The sequence below is a fragment of the Bombina bombina genome, chromosome 5, assembly GCF_027579735.1.
Source record: "Bombina bombina isolate aBomBom1 chromosome 5, aBomBom1.pri, whole genome shotgun sequence".
Taxonomy (NCBI): Eukaryota; Metazoa; Chordata; class Amphibia; order Anura; family Bombinatoridae; genus Bombina; species Bombina bombina.
In genome coordinates this window covers 711,742,473-711,762,801 of record NC_069503.1, presented here as the reverse complement: position 1 = coordinate 711,762,801, position 20,329 = coordinate 711,742,473, and the positions used below count along the sequence as shown (strand labels likewise).

The window sequence follows — 20,329 nt, the reverse complement described above, 5'->3', positions numbered from 1 at the left end:
CAAGTAGTGGTGCCTTCCATTTAGGTTACCTGACTTGTTCCCTCCCTTTATCCGTGTCCTAAAGCTTTGGAATTGGTTCCCACAAGTAAGGATGAATCCGTGGACTGGATACACCAATGTAAGAGAAAACAGAATTTATGATTACCTGATAAATTTCTTTCTCTTACGGTGTATCCAGTCCACGGCCCGCCCTGGCAATTAAGTCAGGTTCAAATTTATTTGTGTAAAACTACAGTCACCACTGCACACTATGGTTCTCCTTTTTCTCCTAACCGTCGGTCGAATGACTGGGGGGGCGGAGCCTGAGGGGAGCTATATGGACAGCTCTGCTGTGTGCTCTCTTTGCCACTTCCTGTAGGGATTGAGAATATCCCACAAGTAAGGATGAATCCGTGGACTGGATACACCGTAAGAGAAAGAAATTTATCAGGTAAGCATAAATTCTGTTTTTCTTTTTTCGTGGGTTATATTAAGAAAGCTATTTGTTTTATGTGCTTATGAGTCAGACTAGTCTCACACAAGTTATAGATGTGCGCTGTACGATGTGGAGGTCCTGGCTTATTTACTGTTTTGAAGGATGTTTTATGTGTTATAAATATTTCTCTTGGAGATGGGCTAATCTCTGGGTATTTGAGGATTGTGCATGCTACTGACTTTGACAGAAATTACTGCAACTGCTGCTGCGATGCGCAGTTTGGGACCATGCCCTCTAGGAGAAAATCCTGTGTGTCACTGATCGTCCGCCATTACAAGATTGTGTGGTGGGAAGGACGCTGTTATTTTTGCTACGATGCTAGAGGATTCATTAGAAGCACATAGACCTGGAGGACCCGTATCTTCAAGTTCCTGAGACTTGCCTTTCTGGACAAACACTTTCAGTTTGTATTTCTTTCCTTTGGCCTTGCCAAAACGCCCAGAAAATTTTTCTATGGTTCTGGGGCTATCTTGGCAGTGATCAGGTTTCGGGGAATTGCTGTGGCGCTCTTCCTGGACGACATATTGGTTCAGGCGTCATCTTTTCAACAAGCAAACTCTCATACAGAGATCTTGTTGTCTTTTCTTCGTTTCCACGGATGGGAAGTGAATCTGGAAATTAATTCTTTTAGAGACCATATTAGTTTCCCTATCTCTAAAAATATTTCTGACAGAGGTCAGAAAATCAGGTTTCTTTCCTCTGGCCTCTCTCTGCAGCTGTTCGGCCTTCAGTGGCTTAATGTATGGAGGTAATTAGTCTGATGGCCGTTTCTTTGGACATCATTCCCTTTGCTCGATTCCATGTGAGAGTTTTACTGTTATGCATGCTCGGATAGTGGAATGGGGATCATGTGGAGATAGATCTAGATTTGTCGACATGGGATTCTCTTCCGTGGTGGTTTTCTCAGGAGCATCTGTCTCAGGACACATGCTTCCGGAGACCTCCCTGGGTAATAGTGTCCACGGACACCAGCCTGTTGGGCTGGGGAACAAGACAGGACTCGTTGAAGTTGCTAGGTCTATGGACTCGGGAGGAGTCTGCTCTTCCCATAACCATCTTGGAGTTGAAAGCGATCTACAATGTTCTGATGGCTTAGCCTCAGTTGTCCTTAGATAGGTTTATCAGGTTCTAGTTGAACATTTTCACCTCAGTGGGTGACTTCCACCACCTAAGAGGAACCTGGAGTTCCTTAGCCATGATGGAGGTGGCGTGGATTTTTCAATGGGCGAATGCCCACAATTGCAGCCTATCTACTATCCACATTCCAGTAGTGGATACTGTGAGCAGTCTTTTTGAGCAGTCAGTCATTTCATCACGAGGAGGGACGCTCCTTCCAGAGGTGTTCTCCAGGTTAACCCTCAAATGGAGAGTGCCAGAGTTGGATCAGATGGAAGAATGCCAAGCTTCCAAGGTACATTTACATGTCAAGAGATCTGCAGGCTGCCCTGATAGATGCTCTGGCAGTTCCTTGGGATTTCAGTCTAGCATACCTGTTTTCCGCAGTTTGTTCTTCGTTCATGAGTCATTGCTCGTATCAAATAGGAGAGAGCATTGGTAATTTTAATAGCTCCTGCATGGTCTCGCTGGATCTGGTATATAGACCTAGTGGAGATGTCATCTACTCTACCTTGGTGGTTGTCTCTGAGGAAGGTCCTTCTAATTCAGGGTCCTTTCATGCCTGGAGATTGATCGCTTAGTTCTGTCTAAGCGTGGGTTTTCTGAGTCGATCTTTGAGACCATGATTCAGGCTTGCAAGCTTGTTTCTGGTAACTTTTACCATAAGGTATCGCGTAAATACCTTTTATTGGGGTGCATCCAATGTATACTCTTGGAGTAGGGTCAGGATTCCTAGGATTTTGTCCTTTCTCCAGGTAGGTTTGGAGAAGGGTATGTCAGTCAGTTCTCTGATTTCTGCATTATTATTTTGTTACACATGCATCTGGCAGATGTGCCAGATGTGTAATTTTTTCTATCAGGCCTTGGTTAGATTCAGGCCTGTGTTTAAGTCTGTTGCTCCTCCTTGGAACCTTAACCTTGTTCTTAAGGTTTTGCAGCAGGCTCTGTTGGAGCCATTGCATTCCATAGATATTAAGTATTATCTTGGAAGGTTTTATTTCTTTTTGCTATCTCTTCTGCTAGGAGAGTTTTGGAACTCCCGGCTTTGCAGTGTGATTCGTCTTATATTATTTTTCGGATAAGGCGGTTCTTCGTAATAAGTTAAGTTTTCTTCCTAAAGGTGTTTCGGATAGATGTATTAATCAGGAACTTGTTGTTCCTTCTCTTTGTCCTAGTCCTTATTTTCATAGGGAATGTTTGTTGCATGACTTGGATGTTGTGCATGCTTTAACCCCTTAATGACAACTGACGTACCAGGTACGTCCTGCAAAAACTAGCAGTTAGTGACAATGGACGTACCTGGTACGTCAGTTGTTTAAGAGAGTGCTGGAAGCGATCGCAATCGCTTCCAGCAGCTCTCAGGGTATTGCAGTGATGCCTCGATATGGAGGCATCCTGCAATACCTTTTAACAAGCCTCCGATGCAGAGAGAGCCACTCTGTGGCCCTCTCTGCACCGGTAACAATGGTGCTGTGTTCCGGGGGGAGTGTAGCAAGGAGGCGGCAGCGTGCGGGCGCGTGTCCACGTGGGGGCGCGCGCGTGCACGTGGGGGCGCGCGCGCATATTAGCCACTGACACCAATGGAAAAAAATAAAAAGTTCTAAAAAAATTTTTTAAAACATTAAAAAAAAAATATATATATATATAAAAGGATCTGGGGGGTTGGGGGTATTGAGGGGGGGGCTGCTACACTACAGAAAAGTTTATAAATACTGTTTTTGGGGGCAAATTGGGTACTGGCAGACAGCTGCCAGTACCCAAGATGGCGGCAATTAAGTAGCAGGGAGGGTTATAGAGCTGTTTGGTGGGGGATCAGGGAGGTTGGGGGCTAAGGCAGGGCTCCATTACAGCTGAATACATTTTTTTTAAAAATAAAATAAAAAAAACTCCTTTTATTTAGTACTGGCAGACTTTCTGCCAGTACTTAAGATGGCGGGGACAATTGTGGGGTGGGGGAGGGAAGAGAGCTGTTTGGGAGGGATCAGGGGGTGGGATGTGTCAGGTGGGAGGCTGATCTCTACACTAAAGCTAAAATTAACCCTGCCAGCGCCCTACAAGCTACCTAATTAACTCCTTCACTGCTGGGCATAATTCACGTGTTGTGCGCAGCAGCATTTAGCGGCCTTCTAATTAACAAAAAACAACGCCAAAGCCATATATGTCTGCTATTTCTGAACAAAGGGGATCCCAGAGAAGCTTTTACAACCATTTGTGCCATAATTGCACAAACTGTTTGTAAATAATTTCAGTGAGAAACCTAAAATTGTGAAAAATTTAAAGGTTTTTTTTATTTGCTCGCATTTGGCGGTGAAAAAGTGGCATGAAATATACCAAAATTGGCCTAGATCAATACTTGGAGTTGTCTACTACACTAAACTAAAGCTAAAATTAACCCTTCAAGCTCCCTACATGCTCCCTAATTAACCCCTTCACTGCTGGGCATAAAACACGTGTGGTGCGCAGCGGCATTTAGCGGCCTTCTAATTACCAAAAAGCAACCCCAAAGCCATATAAGTCTGCTATTTCTGAACAAAGGCGATCCCAGAGAAGCATTTACAACCATTTGTGCCATAATTGCAGAAGCTGTTTGTAAATAATTTCAGTGGGAAACCTAAAGTTTGTGACAAAATGTGTGAAAAAGTGAACATTTTTTTTTAATTTGATCGCATTTGGTGGTGAAACGGTGGCATGAAATATACCAAAATGGGCCTAGATCAATACTTTGGGATGTCTTCTAAAAAAAATATATACATGTCAATGGATATTCAGGTATTCCTGACAGATATCAGTGTTCCAATGTAACTAGCGCTAATTTTGGAAAAAAAGTGGTTTAGAAATAGCAAAGTGCTACTTGTATTTATGGCCCTATAACTTACAAAAAAAGCAAAGAACATGTAAACATTGGGTATTTCTAAACTCAGGACAAAATTTAGAAACTATTTAGCATGGGTGTTTTTTAGTGGTTGTAGATGTGTAACAGATTTTGGGGGTCAAAGTTAGAAAAAGTGTGTTTTTTCCATTTTTTCCTCATATTTTATAAAAAATGTTATAGTAAATTATAAGATATAATGAAAATAATGGTATATTTAGAAAGTCCATTTAATGGCGAGAAAAACGGTATATAATATGTGTGGGTACAGTAAATGAGTAAGAGGAAAATTACAGCTGAACACAAACACCACAGAAATGTAAAAATAGCCATTGTCATTAAGGGTAAGAAAATTGAAAAATGTTCCGGTCATTAAGGGGTTAAAGGGACACTGAACCCAAAATTTTTTTCTTTCGTGATTCAGATAGAGCATGCAATTTTAAGCAACTTTCAAATTTACTCCTATTATCAATTTTTCTTCGTACTCTTGTTATCTTTATTTGAAAAAATGCATCTAAGCTTTTTTTTGTTTCAAAACTCTGGACAGCACTTTTTTATTGGTGGATGAACTTATCCACCAATCAGCAAGAACAACCCAGGTTGTTCACCAAAAATGGGCTGGCATCTAAACTTACATTCTTGCATTTCAAATAAAGAAAGCAAGAGAAGAAAGAAAAATTGATAATAGGAGTAAATTAGAAAGTTGCTTAAAATGTCATGCTCTCTGAAACACGAAAGAAAAAATTTGGGTTCAGGTCCCCTTTAAAGTTCTTTGGGAAGTGTAAGGGTTAGAAAGCTACTGCTTCTTCTTTTTCTCTCTGGTTGAGCAGTATAATTTGTTTTACTTTTCAGATTGCTGGTCAGCAGCCTTCTGGAAGAAATACGGCTCATTCCACTAGGGCTGTCTCTTCTTCTTGGGCATTCAAAAATGAAGCTTCTGTGGAACAGTTTTGCAAGGCTGCAACTTGTTCTTCTTGCATAGTTTTTTCAAATGTTATAAATTTGATAGTTTTGCCTCAGCTGAGGCTTCTTTTGGGGGAAAGGTTCTCCAAGCGGTGGTGCCTTCTGTTTAGGTCTGCCTGTCTTGTTTTCCCTCCCTAGTCATCTGTGTCCTCTAGCTTGGGTATTGGTTCCCACTAGTAATTGATGACGTTGTGGACTCACTATATTTTAGGAAAGAAAACAAAATTTATGCTTACCTGATAAATGTATTTATTTCCGGATATGGTGAGTCTATGACCCCACCTTTTTTCTCTAAGACAGTTATTTTTTTTACTAAACCACAGGCACCTTTGTGTTATTCCTTATTTCCATTTTCCTTTCGGTCGAATGACTGGGGTTTATGGGTAGGGAGTGACACTTATCAGCTTTGCTGTGGTGCTCTTTGCCTCCTCCTGCTGGCCAGGATTGATATTTCCACTAGTAATTGATGACATCGTGGACTCACCATATCCGGAAAGAAAGAAATTTATCAGGTAAGCATAAATTTAGTTTTTTACTACAATTGCCCTTTAATTCGTAAAAAAAATAGGCCACCTTAAATTTGGTACAACCACTAGTAGATCACTTTGCCAAACTTTACAAAAATTAGACGCCCTGGGTTCCCTTTTAATATTTTAAATGTTATTATGATGTGTACATTTTTGAACTATAAAATCATTTAAATTTGCTAATTACATATTCACAAAATCCAAAATTTTATGCCAGCTTTTATTTAGGTCCATTTATGATTTAGATACTACCTGAAAAAGGGAACAGCATCCTAGTCATTTTCTCTCAGCTCACCCCTTCCTTGACATCTGCTTCCTCCACATTCTCACAATAATATTCTATAAACATTTTATAAAATAAAACATGGTTTTGGTGTACCCCAAAAAAACATTGTACAAATGTGTAAATCATTTTCAAATAATCTGCAGCACAGTGTAGCATTTAAATCCGTATAAGACCAACAACATTTCCCTAACAGCATCAGACATGTGCCATACAATGCTTTTAAGGGATGTTTATTGACTGTAAAATAAATGTTTTGTTTAAAGTCACTGATTTGGTAACATAAAACAAACTATGTTTATTGTAACATTCCCTATACTGCTTTTTGCTAGTTTGACTACTTATATATAGTATGATATTTTATCTACAGGAACTTTCGGAGGATTTCTAGGCCCTCCTTACAACCCTGGTGGATACGTCCCTTCATTTAACAAAAAAGAGATTGGTTCAGCAGGAGAAAGGATACATCTAGCTCCAATTGGAGCAGCAACAAGTGAGACTTTAGGCATTGCATGTGATTCATTTAAAGTCATTTCAGCAGCTTTTTTGAGCACTGAACTTTTCTTACCAAATGATAGTTCTTTATTTTTGTTTTGTGTAGAATTTAAAGGAACATGAAACCCCAGGTTTTTTTTTCTGATTCTGAAAGAGCATGTAATTTTAAATGGCTTTCCAGTTTACTTCTTTTATCTCATTTGCTTTGTTCTGTTGGTATCCTTGGTTGAAATGCACACATAGGTAGACTCAGCTGCTGATTCGTGGCTGCACATAAAGGACCCTTGTGATTGGTTAACTAGATGTATTCAGTTAGTTCCCAGTAGTGCATTGCTGCTCCTTCAATAAAGTATACCAAGAGGATGAAGCAAAATTGATAATAGAGAATACTTTTGTAAATAGCTTTCCAATTTACTTCTATCTGAATCATGAAAGAAAATAATGTGGGTTTCATGTCCCTTTAATGGAATTGCAATACATATTTGATAGTAAGGTGGATGGCCTACTTTGGTTAAGTAATATACATATATATTTGACTATTGCGTATATTAAATAGCATAAAAATGAATTTTAAAAGCACAGCAGAACATTAAGTAACTAAAACGGTTTGTATGATCATTTTTCTTATGAACATAACCCATGGTAAATGTGAATGTAGTTTTATAAAATAAAGTATTTTCTTGAACTATATAGAGATATTGCAAAATCAATGGTTGTTATGGAAGTTCAGAATACTTTATTTTTCCTTAAATTTCTCATTGAGTCATTCACAAACTCAATTTACTCATGACAAATCTCAATCTTATGGCTCCAACCTTGCCAAAACCTCCTGATTTTTGGATCTGTAAATTCTGATTGGACAGAGATAGTAGTTACTTCAAAATATACAAATTGAGCACAACACTCCAATTTATCCAAACTTAGAGTGCACATAGTTTTTATGGAGTCTCTTTAAAGTGATGGTAAATCCTAGCGTTTGTGAAACGCTAGGATTTACCATTGGAACAAATAAAGGGGACTTTCATTCATGAAGTATAAAATACTTCATGCTGAACGCTCCTTTATTTGTTTGCAGCATTCCCCGCTCTAAGGCAGAACGCTATTTGGCTGAGAGGTGATGTTTCCACCTCTTAGCCAATAGCCGTGCAGGAAATCATATTACGGCGCCAAGCCAGATTTCTCGCACGGCTATAGCGCTGCGGAATCTGTTGGCGCTCTACAAATACCTGATGATAATATTAATAATAATAACAAAGGTAAGTCCTAGCGTTTCACAAATGCTAGGATTTACCATCTCTTTAAAGAGAAAACAACAACATTTCTTAATGTGTAATACCCATACAAAGTGAAATTTCTGGCTATACCAAGCTCTTAATCATCCTACAAGTACTGTGGTCACGTGCAAATTTAAAGCTAACCTTAGCTGTTTAATTATGCACACCTGTACGGTAACTTGTCTAAAGAACAGTTTACTACACTGACATCTAGTGGTAGAAATGCACATCTCAACATATCTCATTGAACAGTATAGCTTTTTACTCTCTACTGCCATCCAGTGGTCATATTTATATTCCATACTATTAGATATTTCCTAATTCTTTATTTCACTATCTTTATGTGCCACAGTTAATGAAATACATTTAAAAAATGTATTTCCAAAAAAACAGTACAAAACAAATACAAAAAATCAAACTATAAATGTAAATCATAATTCCTATTAAAGGCCTTTGTGGTAATTGTACTTGCAGCATGATTAAGAGCTTGGTATAGCCTGAAACTTCACTTTGTAGGGGTTATACAACTTAATTAAGGTCATTGTTTTATTTTATACAGAAGTGTTGTTGTTTTATCTTTAAATAATAGTAGTTACTCCACTAGTTCTATAGTCTTATATGTTGCATAGACCAGCGGTCGCCATCCAGTGGTCTTTGGACCACTGGTAGTCCACGAGAAGATGTTGGTGGTCCGTGACACCCAAGGACAAAATAGGCAGCCGCCTTAGGGTGCCCCCCAAGAGCGAGAGGTGCCAGTGAATTTGCCTGGCAAAGCACTGCATGATGTAAATTCAACATAAATCTGCGGCTGCAAGTTCTACTACTGTGGTCTGTGGGCGTGCCATGTGGTGGAGCTTCCTTGCGCTGCCTAAGAGCCTATCTGTGTCAGTGACGTGTGGAGGAGTCTGAGAGGGAAATTGTGGCGCAATGGGGTGCCTGGCGCCGCGCAACTGACACTCTACTGAAAATGAGGAGCCACGTGAGTGACGCCCACCACCACCCAGACCGGCGGTATTGCAGACAGGGAGAATGAGAATTAGACTGATGGTAGGAGGGCAGGAATCTGGGGGCTGGCACAATGTGTGGCGGGATGGGGCTTTGCATGTGACAGTCACAGTGCCGTGTGAGAGAGTCAGTGAGATATTTAGAGTGAGTGACGCAGTGCAGTTGCACACAAATTGGCATTATAATCTATCTGACCAATACCCCCCCGGCCCCCTCCAGGGGTGAAGTGTGTTGAGAGAGTAGAGACACCGCAGAGGAGGATGGTGAGTAGAGTGTGCACTGGCTCTGGCCTGGCACAGCCGCATAAAATCCTTAACCCCACACCACACAGACACACAATTAAAGTGCCAGAGTACAGTCATGAAAAAGGCCAATATATTTAAATAAAATGAATCATTCATGATGAATGATTAATTTTATTTAAATATATTGGCCTTTTTAATTAAAATAGAAAATAACACTGGCTCACTGTTATATACATAGAGGCTGGCATGGCAGACTTTGCCTTGGGACCACCGTCTGATTTATTATACAGCACAACCACTGTCTGATTTGCTATGCAGCACAACCACTGTTTGATTTTTCTTCTTAAACGGGGAGAGTCCACAGCTGCATTCATTACTTTTGGGAAATACTGAACCTGGCCACCAGGAGGAGGCAAAGACACCCCAACCAAAGGCTTAAATACTTCCCCCATTCCCCAGTCTTTCTTTGCCTTTTGTCACAGGAGCTTGACAGAGAAGTGTCAGAAGATTACGGATTAGTCTCTTATGGAGGGTAATACTCTTCGAGATGGGACTAGAGTTTTAAGTAGTTCTGTCTGCATCTCAGTGAGAGCATGGATGAAAGTTACAGTCCAGAGATGCAGGGAGGGTCTTTCTGCGAAACCATCCTGACTCATATTAACAGCTCCATAAGCAATCAGCGTTGACGAGTTTCGCTGCCTGCTTTCTTCACTCAAGTCCATGTCAGAAGCAACGCTACTATCTGTCAAACTTGAAGGACCATGTTACTGTTCCACATCATGGATTCTGGTAAGATTGTTTCATTTTCCTTTCATTGTGGAATACATGTAATGATAGTAAGACGGGGTCTCAGTAGGACTCCTTTATCTTTATGGAATCAAGAGTTAATATCTCCTGAGGGGGGTTATTGAACAGTGGGGACTTTAATCATGTTTGTTATGTGATTTCGTCTGCTTATGTGTAGTGATGTTTGGGCTTGTGGCTATTACGGAACATACAGGCTTTTCAGGCTGCGCAGTTCTTGTTTTTCTTTTGGCCTCCATTTCTATATTCCTGACCGTGTGGCGGCGGAGAGAGTCTGTTTTCTCTACTTGTCTGGGTCATAGGAAGTGGTGAGTGCCCCAGCCATTGGGGTGTAAGGTGCCATTTATTTATTTTTTGGAGACGGATTTCTCCAATTCAGATTCTGTTTCCTGTGAGCAATATGTGGGGTCCGGGTAATCCAGCCCCACCAGTTATGTTCCGTATGCCGTTTTAGTGCGCTATTTACTCCCAATTTTAGGGCGAAACGCGTTGACGTTATCTACAGACCACTGTCCACTAAGACTTGACCACTGAACGGAACTTGTGAAAGAAGACCTTCCCTGCATGATCTTGAAGTTAATTAAGTACGGGGATTTCAAACAGCCGTTTGCTTTCTATCTACACTGAACAGCGGATCCGGAACCAGTAGAGCGGAGGTAAGGGAAGGAACCGTTCCGCAATCACACTGGGTTCAGAGGAGACGCTACAAACCCAAAACCGCCACCGGAGGATTCCTGCAGCATACTGGTACCTATGACACACGTAGTGTCTGAAGATCCCGGTAAATCCGGTAATTACTGCTGTGAATGGAACACTAAAACACCGGAGGATTCCCTACAGCACACCTGTACCTGTGACACACGTAGTGTCTGAAGATCACGGTAAATCCGGTAAGTCCTGCTGTGAATGGAACACTAGAACACCTATTATCTTATTGGTTACACTTGTTGGAGTGCCTGGTATACATATGCATCAATGAGCAGCCTTTCTGTTTAAACTGTATACACTTAAACTAAGAGTCAGCATTTGTTATTATTAACTAACTGAACTGCTCCTTTGTTTCTCTTGGGATATAAAAGAATCAAGATTGAAACATCTGATATACAATACGAGTGAACTTTTTATTGTTATAACTATTTTTCCAAGGTGGTACTGTGTCCTATGTGCCGTAATAAGGTGTATTGCATTGTATTCTGTATATATGTATATGCATGTCCTTATTCTCTACTTATCCTGCTAAGGAGATTTATGCTAACTGCTGCTAATTTTATGAAGTTCTTATTTGTTTTTTATACCAGGGAGACGTCCCTTATTTGATTTTAGTACTGTTCTCTAAAAGAGATTATATATATTTTTAGATCACATATCTTATATACAATAAGTATTCCTTGTTTTAGATGATTAGTGTCTATACGTTCTTTTCCATTAACCCCTGAGCTTTTAGCACTCCCTAACTTACATATATTTTGATTTTGCTAACCAAAATGCTGTTACCCCTTCTCCGGAAGGTGGCTTGTTTCCTCCGCATAGCCATATCTATGGCGTTGGCGCACTTACATCTTCTGGATCGCTTGCAAAGATCTTATGCGTGTCCCCTTAACCTGGGTCCGTCAGGTGAGGGATCGTCTGGATCGGATCAGCCCTCTGGGGAAGCAGTTTCCTCTGAGGCTTCAGGGGTTCTGCCTTTGGTGCCGGGGTCGCCAGATGCTCTGACGGAGGTGAGTCTTGCCTTCAGATTTAGACTAGCACGCATTTGTATCCTTTTGAGGCATGTGTTGGCAGCGTTGGAGGATCCCAGTTCAGAAGAGTCATTTGATCCACAGTCTTCTGCTCCAGACGGCAAGCACCATTAGACGAGTGGAGGGATGAATATACTCCTTGTCATCTCCTTTTTTTTTTGTGTATCTCATTCCCAGTTCTAAGCTTTTGGAGGAATCGGGTCTCTGGGATTTGATACTGTCGAGTCTATGTCATGATAGCTGTTGCTTCCATGGAAGTTAATAAAAATAAAAAAAAGTTAAGACATTGTGTAGGCGTCAGAGCTTATATATCTACCGTTTATCTGTTTATTTAGTCTTGCCCTGTTAGGGCTTAGATTTTCAGTTGACCTTGAACAGTTCTGTCGCTCCCTGTATATCAGGCTGGTCCTGGTTCTGTTCCTTTCAAGTTATATCAGACACGTTGTGCCCTTATCAACAGGCTCCTGTTTGGGTACTGAGTTTACTTACCTCTTGTTAAGAGGTTGTTTTTCTTGTTTCTACAAACTATAGGAGGCCCTTCTATCCTTGATGTCAGGCTGGTCCTAGTTTATTCATCTGGGTGGGGTGTCCGATTTCGGAAAGGGCCGGTGAGGTAGCTCAGTTGGTAAATGCCCTGACTACAGAAAAGCCTGTTTAAAAGATCCAAGGTCACAGGCTCAAATCTCGACTCAGCCCTTAATCCTTCCGAGGTCGATAAAATGAGTACCATTAAATTGGGTGATAACAACTACTACTATTCAGCTGCCGATTTGGTTAATTCCGAGAGCGAGCGCTGAAAAAGCGCTTTGAGTCCCACTGGGAAAAAGGCGCTATATAAATACTAGTTATTATTGTACACAGTCCTATGTGTCTTGCCCCTGCAAAGCTAGCAAGGTTAGCTGGGATTATGGATCCTGCTTTAGTAGGATCCTTTGGGCAGGAAGGAAGGGGGGGAGTTCAGATGACTCCATAGAGATCTTCCATACCTGGTTTAGGGGGTGATTAAATTTCACCCCTATTGTTACTTCTTTTCGGATTGTATGTCCTACTTTGGTTCTGATCTCTTTGGCAGTGCCTCTTCCCTTTGGTCGAGGTTGATTGTGTGTTTTGCTTCCCCTTCCTTTTGGGGTAGCTCTTCTTGACATCTGGTTGAGGAGAGCCAGTCCTTAGGGTCTGTTTTGCTTTCAGTATCCTCTTCTGATCCTCTTCTCTCCTACTTCCATACAGTTGCCCCTGTTCGGTTTGTTCCGTCACCTGATAGGAGGTTCGGTTTGTTTCGTCACCTGATAGGAGTTTTAGGATGCTAGGCCCCGGAGGTTGATCCAGATTGGATCTTTTGCATCTGTCTTATTCCCTCTAACGGAGAACAATCTCAAGGGTTTGAGTTCTGATCTCTTTTGGGTCCTACCTTTTGTCTTTCGGACTTTATAGGTGTTTACCCTAGAGGCCCGTTGTGTCACTGGGGTACATACATGGGAGATCAGTGTTCAAGACCCCATGGAGGCATGGCAGTGATTGCATCAACAATTTGCGCAATATCCTTTTCAGAAGGAGTATCCTTGTGGTCGTACCTCAAGGGTTGTTGATTTGGATCCGGTTCCTATTTGGGGTTTCCGGTTTTTAACCTAGTCCTTGTTTTTGACTTGGCATTTTGTTTAATCTTTTTTTTCCAGGTCACATAGACTTTGGGTCTGTCCGGTCTAGTAGTGGATTGGTTTTCCCGGTCCTGGAAAATTCTCTTTGTACCTGCTGGGGCGGTTCTTATTTCTCTCTTCTGGAGAAATGGAGGAAGTTGTCTTGGGATTTCTTTACTGGAATCTTCCGGGAGTTTTTTCTTCTATTTTGAAGGATCTGGTTCACTGGGTGAATCCAGTGGGCTCCTCCGGAGGGCGTTCCCTCATCTGACTCTAGGAGTTCAGTGGGTGGAGGGTCTCTCTTTGTTTAGTGTATCTTCCCCTCAGGTTCTGGAGGGAAAGGTGTCCTGGGCCCCGAGTTAGTCTCTCTGGGGGTTAGTGCTTCTTCCTCCTTCCTTTCTTGAGGAGCTTGTGGCTGAAGATTCGTTCTCTGATCTCTTGGTTTGGTCGTTGCTGGGATTTTCTTATTCTTCCTTGTCCTTTTTGGACCTTGCCAGTCGCCTCAGTGCTAGGCCTGTTTGCTCGGAGTGAGGGTCAGGGAATCTGACTGCTCTGTTGGGCATCTACTATGTATCATGCAGAGGTCACGGGTGCTCCTTCCTTAGGAAACCTTTTGGTTGGTTCTTCGTTGTGGTCAGTTTGAATCCAGCTGCTGTCACCAGGTTTTTTCCCTTCCCTATTTTCTAGTAGGGGGGAGTTGATCCGCCCTGTTATCGAAGTTTCTTTCCTGGAAGGTTTGGGTGCTTCTTTACTAGCTACTTGTTGACTAGTTTTGAGGCTGGACATTTTGTCTGGCTGCCTATCAGAGGGAAGCCTGCAGCTTTGGTCTGGGGCATAAACGGATATTACTATTCTGTTTTTCTGGTTTTCTGCTCCCGGGGTTGGTTGACCTACGGGTGTTCAGTTTCTCAGTGTTAGATATCACTCTGTAGTAAGGTAGTTGGGTTCTACCTTTAGGATTATTGGTTTTGGTTAAGGGCTTTACATTGGTTCCTTGGGATCCATGTAGGAGGTGGTCTGAAATGTTTCCTTCCTTTGCTCTCCTCCGTCGATAGGGTATTCTCTACACGGCTTTGTCCTCTTCAGCCTTGAGGTCCGCTCTTTTGAGTTAGGCTTGGGGTTTCTTCCTTTATTTCCCATGAATTTCGTTTTTTTTGTTTCTGGAAGTGCTTTCAGACTTCTTATCTGATTCTTCTTATTCTGGGAGAATGCGGTGGGGCACTTTTCATGCCCCCCTTGCCTTGTTCATGGAGAAGTTTTGATTTTTGGGCTTGCGTCAGTGGGACTCTTGTCTCCTTAGAGGCTTTTGCGCTCAGTTGAGTCCAGTGATTCTGAGAGGTTTCCAGCTAGGATCTTATGGTTCTGACTGGTGGGCAGTTACTCTGTCCTACTACATTTTTGTTACTTCTGCTTCTGTGAGGTAGTTTTTTTTGTCGGGAGTTGGGTTTTGACAGGCTGTGGTGCCCTCAGAATGGGCTGCCTTTTTTGTTCCCGCCCGTCAGTGTCCTCTATAGCTTGGGTATTGATTTCCCAAAAGTAAGGAATGCAGCTGTGGTCTCTCCCCGTTTAAGAAGAAAAACATAAATTATGCTTACCAGATAATTTAAATTTCTTCTGACGGGGAGAGTCAACAGCTCCCCGCCCGTTTTTCTCCTGGGGCGGCCTAAATTTGTTTTAATTGTTCTTCTGGCACCTTTTTTCACCCTGATATTTCTCCTACTGTTCCTTGTTCCCTTGGCAGAATGACGGGGGAAGTTGGGGAGGTATTTAAGCCTTTGGCTGGGGTGTCTTTGCCTCCTCCTGGTAGCCAGGTTCAGTATTTCCCAAAAGTAATGAATGCAGCTGTGGACTCTCCCCGTCAGAAGAAAAGAAAATGATCTTTTAAACATAATTTATGTTTTCTATGCAGCACAACCACTTCCTGATTTGTTATGCAGCACAACCACTGTCTGATTAACAAGTGCATTTCATATTAAAATTGTGAGTTTAGTGGTCCCTGAGGTCTGAAAGGTTGGCGACCCCTGGTATAGACTATTTCACCAACAAGACCTGAAAGTGCCGCTGATGGCTTGGTTGTTTAATTTTTCATTCTGAAAAGTATGTTTGACTAGTCTACCACATACAGTACATGTAATTTATAGTTGCTGTTTGTCTGATCTGTTATCTTCCAGGTTTTAATAATCACTGTTTTCTACATTCTTTTATTTAATAATAGTGTATCAGCCCAAGTAATAAGACATTTAGTTTTATATATTATTATATATATTATAAAGCAAGTTTATTTTATGTGTTTAGACCTTACAAGCATGTCCAGTAGATGTCAAAGGATACAGTACATACATTAGCAAATACTGAAAGACCCATGCGTAGGATATAAAAATAAGTTTTAGTATTTTATCCATAAACACATCACTGTTTCATCAAGAGAAACATCAAAGTCAATACGACTTGCAATCCAGTAAGAGTTGCATTGGTCTGTACCCTTCTTCTCTAAACATTCTGATTAATTTGATAAGCATTTCTAGTATATTTAAATGTGAGTCAGCAGGGCTTTGTAAATTCTAGCAAATTAAACTACCTGCTTAAATGAGATTGTGAGAAAATATTATGTGAGGGTTTTTGTTTTGACATTACATGCTACCCGGTCTTATAACATGTCTGTGGAAGACGACGAAATACTGAAAGCTTGTACTGTCACATATCACAGCTAAATAGTCTTACTTCACTTTACTTATTAACCACAAATGTATTCTTTGTTGTTAATCTACACCTAACATTCTACCACCCTTTATTTTATCTGTTAAAGCTCACCTTTATTGTATAGCTGGTGCTTAGTTTGCCAGACTTAAAGGGACATAAAACAAGTTGGGATAGAGACAAAATATAATAATATGTACTTTAATTACTTTACCTGCAAATTTATACTGCAGCGCCTCACCATTAACTCTTTCTTTTAAGAATTGTAAAGCTCTAACTCCCCCCACACATTTCCTTCTATGGTTGTATCTATATCTATTGTTGTGTTGGTAGAATGCAAAAGTGAATAGGGATTATCTGCTGGAGCATGCCTTGAAGCTGTTAACTCAGTTGAAATACAATGCCTGTGTCTAAACACTGATAAGAGGGGTGGAGTTGGCTTCTCCAGGCATCTTAGCTTTGTAATTCATTAAGCTTATTTTTGAAAATTATTATATACTTGCTAGCAATTTTTAAACAATTTTTTTTATGCAAACTATTTTTACTTAATTAGCCCTTTTAGGATATGCACAGATCTCAACCTGTTTTATGTCCCTTTAAGGGTTAGTTGTTAACAAACTGCCAGCTATTATGTAAATTAAATATTTGAATGTGTTCTCTTTTGTTTCTGCTTGTTTTTTTCTTTGCATTATACTTTTGTTCTAGTAATTATTTCTGTTTTTTCTTTCTTTCTTTTTCATTCTTTCTGTCAGCTTTACCCAACAGTGATACTGTGCATGTTAAACCAAAAATTATCAAACCAAAGCCTGTTTGCCAAAAGGCAGTAATAGAGGCTGTCTCAGGTAAACTACTACACACTATTTTATGGGTATAGTACTGAGAACAAATTGTAAAACCTATAGTAGGAAGAACCAAATTACAAACACACACATACAATATATATGTGTTTGTGTGTGTTGCATTATTTAGCAGATTAATGTTCTGTTCTACAACTGTGAACTGTTATATTTAGTTTTCCTACCCTGTTTCCTTATAATTATTTGCCTACCTCTCAGCTATTCACCTTTAAATAGTACCACTGAAAATGTTGAATAAGAGCATATAAAACATGACAATACAATAGTTTTCTTAACTAATAAAATAAAGTGGATAAATACCCTGTTCATCAGTTCTTGCAGTCATAGAATAGTCTGTAAATGTATTGCTAAGTGGGAATGATGGGGGTTTACAGTGGACTGAGGGGCTTTAGAGCGCCAGTTACAAAAGCAAAGTACAGGGGTCACATGGAAAGCCTCCGCTAACCACATTTGTAAGAGATATCTGTAACACTGCTGTGCCCACCATGAGCAAGAATAAATGAAGCCCATGCTTTCTGCTCAAGATAAAATATACTTTTACCCATAAAGCTGTGACATTCCAGTGTACAAAGCCTACCTATTCTCTTTTTGTGAGAGGGGGCTCATGGTAACTTTCTGATTAAAAGTATATTGTATTGTAAGGCCTGTGAGCGTTGGCTTCATTAATACTTCATGTGCTGATTTTGCAGGTCCCTTTGTAAAGAAAGTTCATCCTGCTCTGACCTAATGACCTTACTTAACTTAGTATCATCTGCAAAAATACAGATGTCGCTATTTAATCCTAGCTCCAAGTCATTTATAAATGTGAATCTAGAGATGGGTGTAGTGTTGTATAAAGTAGACTGCCAGTATTACTATGTTGATATTGAAAGCATGTGGGACCTCAAATCCCTGAAAGAGAAAGAGGGGGAAAGATTACCGGTGGGAAAGTGGAAAAGGTGTAAAGAAGGTGGTGGTTTGTCAGGGGAGACAGTTTAAGTGAGAAGTCTGTAGACTGAAAGAAAGGGGAGATGGTGGAGGGAAAAAGAGACAAGTTTAGAAAAGAGAACAAATGCATGGGGAGAATGGCAAAAGAAAATGAGGGGGTGAGAGAGAACAACGAGACATCAGGAAACTAGAATACTCATGGAACACAAAGAACTAGCAGCAAGAGAGGAATGGGAGCTTGCTGACAGCCAGTGATGAGACATATATGTGAAGCCACCAATCAGCAGCTTCTGAGCCTACCTTGGTATACTTTTCAACAAAGGATACAAATAGATCGAAATACATTTGATTATAGAATTAAATGTTTATAAAATGACATGGTGTATCTGAATCATAAAAGAAAAAACATTGAAAATGTCAAGTCCCTTTAAGCGTGTGTTCTTTCAAGCAATATATATACTATTTATATTCTGTAGTTTATCCTGTTTATGCATTTAGTAGGGATTTTCCTGTAAGAGAGAGAAAATGGATCAATATCCGTAAGGACTGAATAAACGTTTGAAGAAAAGTTTCTAATTACCTGTGTTTGCCTATTTCAGATTATGACGCATGGAAACCGAAAGGTGTACGATCTCAGTTACAAGGTCCAACTTTCAAACCAGCTTCTCAAAACTTCTCTGTGTTGAATCGCCCACAACCATTACAGCCAATCCATGGTAGAACAGATTGGACAGCCAAATATGGAGGCCATCGTTAGATACATGTTCATTTATTTTATAATGTAAATTTAGACCATTATGAATCTTTATACCCTTGTGTTTCATTGAATCTATAAACACACTTTGCTTGCCAAAAATATTCACAATATTTGAACTAGTTCAAGACTTTAGCTCAAAAAATATTTACAAATACTCAGAGAAATTAAATGCACTGTAATATGAATACGACGGTTTCAGCAAGATGGGTATAATGCAAACCATTCAGAGTGTATAATCTCACATACATATACTTTGCTCTTGAGTTACAAATGATGAATATATAATATATATAGACAGAATAAAAACTGGTTTTATTCTGTAAGCTCTGTTCCAATAACAGTCTGCTGAACATGCTAAAATGTAGAAATCAAATGATTACTGTGTTATACTGGGCATTAACATTTCCTTTTGTCAGGATTACGTCTTTTACCGAATTAGTAGCACATTTGTGCAGATATAAATGCTTTGTAAATTAAATTAAATCTATTCATAAACATGAAAGAGTTTGTTGGTAGCCTTGTACTATAGCAGAAGCTATACTGAGGCAGCTGAAGATAAATCTATCATCTAAAGTCTACAAGTTATTCTTATTGATACTGTGTATTATTAGATTCTTTGTACAAAATTCTGAAGTATAACATTGAAGTGCGGTACAATTTGTGTGTCAAGTCTGGTTTGCAGTATTTACTAAAGCTTTCTTACTTACACTCAAGCTAAATCTAATACTTGCAACCCAAACTTATATTCAGGATTTGACCAGTTCCACTACAAGATCTAGTGATGTTATGGCTATATTCGCACATTTTTTATCATGCATAAATGATTGCAAAGTAAATGCAAGATTTCTAGGTTTATTGCAGCATGGGATTGTGAACCGATGTGTTTGCACAACCATGTTTACAAATTACTGTAGTCATCTTGGTAAATGCCAATTGTAGAAAACTGTGGTATGAAACCCTCTATCAGTTTGAGAGTATATACTGTCATATTACATATTTACTGTGAAAAATACATGCCTGCCATACGCACAGACACTATAATCGTAACCCCTGCCATAGCACACCTATTTCTTTTTGTCATATAAATTGATGCATTTAGAGTTACAAGTGGACATATGTATTGTCCAGTTTACCTTACAATCAAACATTGTTTCAAATACTTTTAAATCCATGTTTTGATGGTTGCAAGAAATGTTTTACCCACCTTTTGTTCAATATTAAGAAACTGACAGAAGAATACAAATATAAGATATATGCTTACTATAAATACATTTGTTCATATTCAGTGTGATAATGTAGAAATGGTCTACTACCGGGCTATAACTGTCACCCCTTGGGGAGTCTTTGAGAAGGTTTTCCTTCTGCTGGTCTAAGTTCAGCCTATAGACAACCTATGACCTATCTGGAAAGAGCAAGGGAATCTCTGTAACTAAGCTTCAGGAAATGGACACAGAAATTAACACACAAAGGGCTAGATTTAAGGTTGTCCCCTCGGCCATGTTTTCCTGGACACTTATGAGTTACACATGGTGCAGGGTGTGCAGAGGGGAACATGTATTGCACCCCTTGACAGCACTATTCATCTTTCTCCCTGCATACTCTGCAGCATGTGTAACTCATAAGTGTCCAGAAAAAATGGCTGAGGTGGCAACCCTAGCTAGA

The 20,329-nt window shown here is 40.1% G+C and overlaps 1 protein-coding gene across 2 annotated transcripts in view; it reads left to right on the top strand.

Moving 5' to 3' along the window:
• Positions 1 to 19,398, top strand: part of MAK (male germ cell associated kinase) — a 133,965-nt gene extending 114,567 nt beyond the window's left edge. The window contains exons 12-13 of one of the 2 annotated variants that reach the window (XM_053713099.1): positions 6,604 to 6,726; positions 18,510 to 19,398. In XM_053713099.1, the coding sequence (XP_053569074.1) occupies positions 6,604 to 6,726; positions 18,510 to 18,667 (281 nt within the window). In that variant the 3' untranslated portion in view covers positions 18,668 to 19,398. The remainder of the gene's footprint in view (positions 1 to 6,603; positions 6,727 to 18,509) is intronic. The other variant, XM_053713100.1, reaches the window with a different exon arrangement.
• The last annotated feature ends 931 nt before the right edge of the window (positions 19,399 to 20,329 follow it).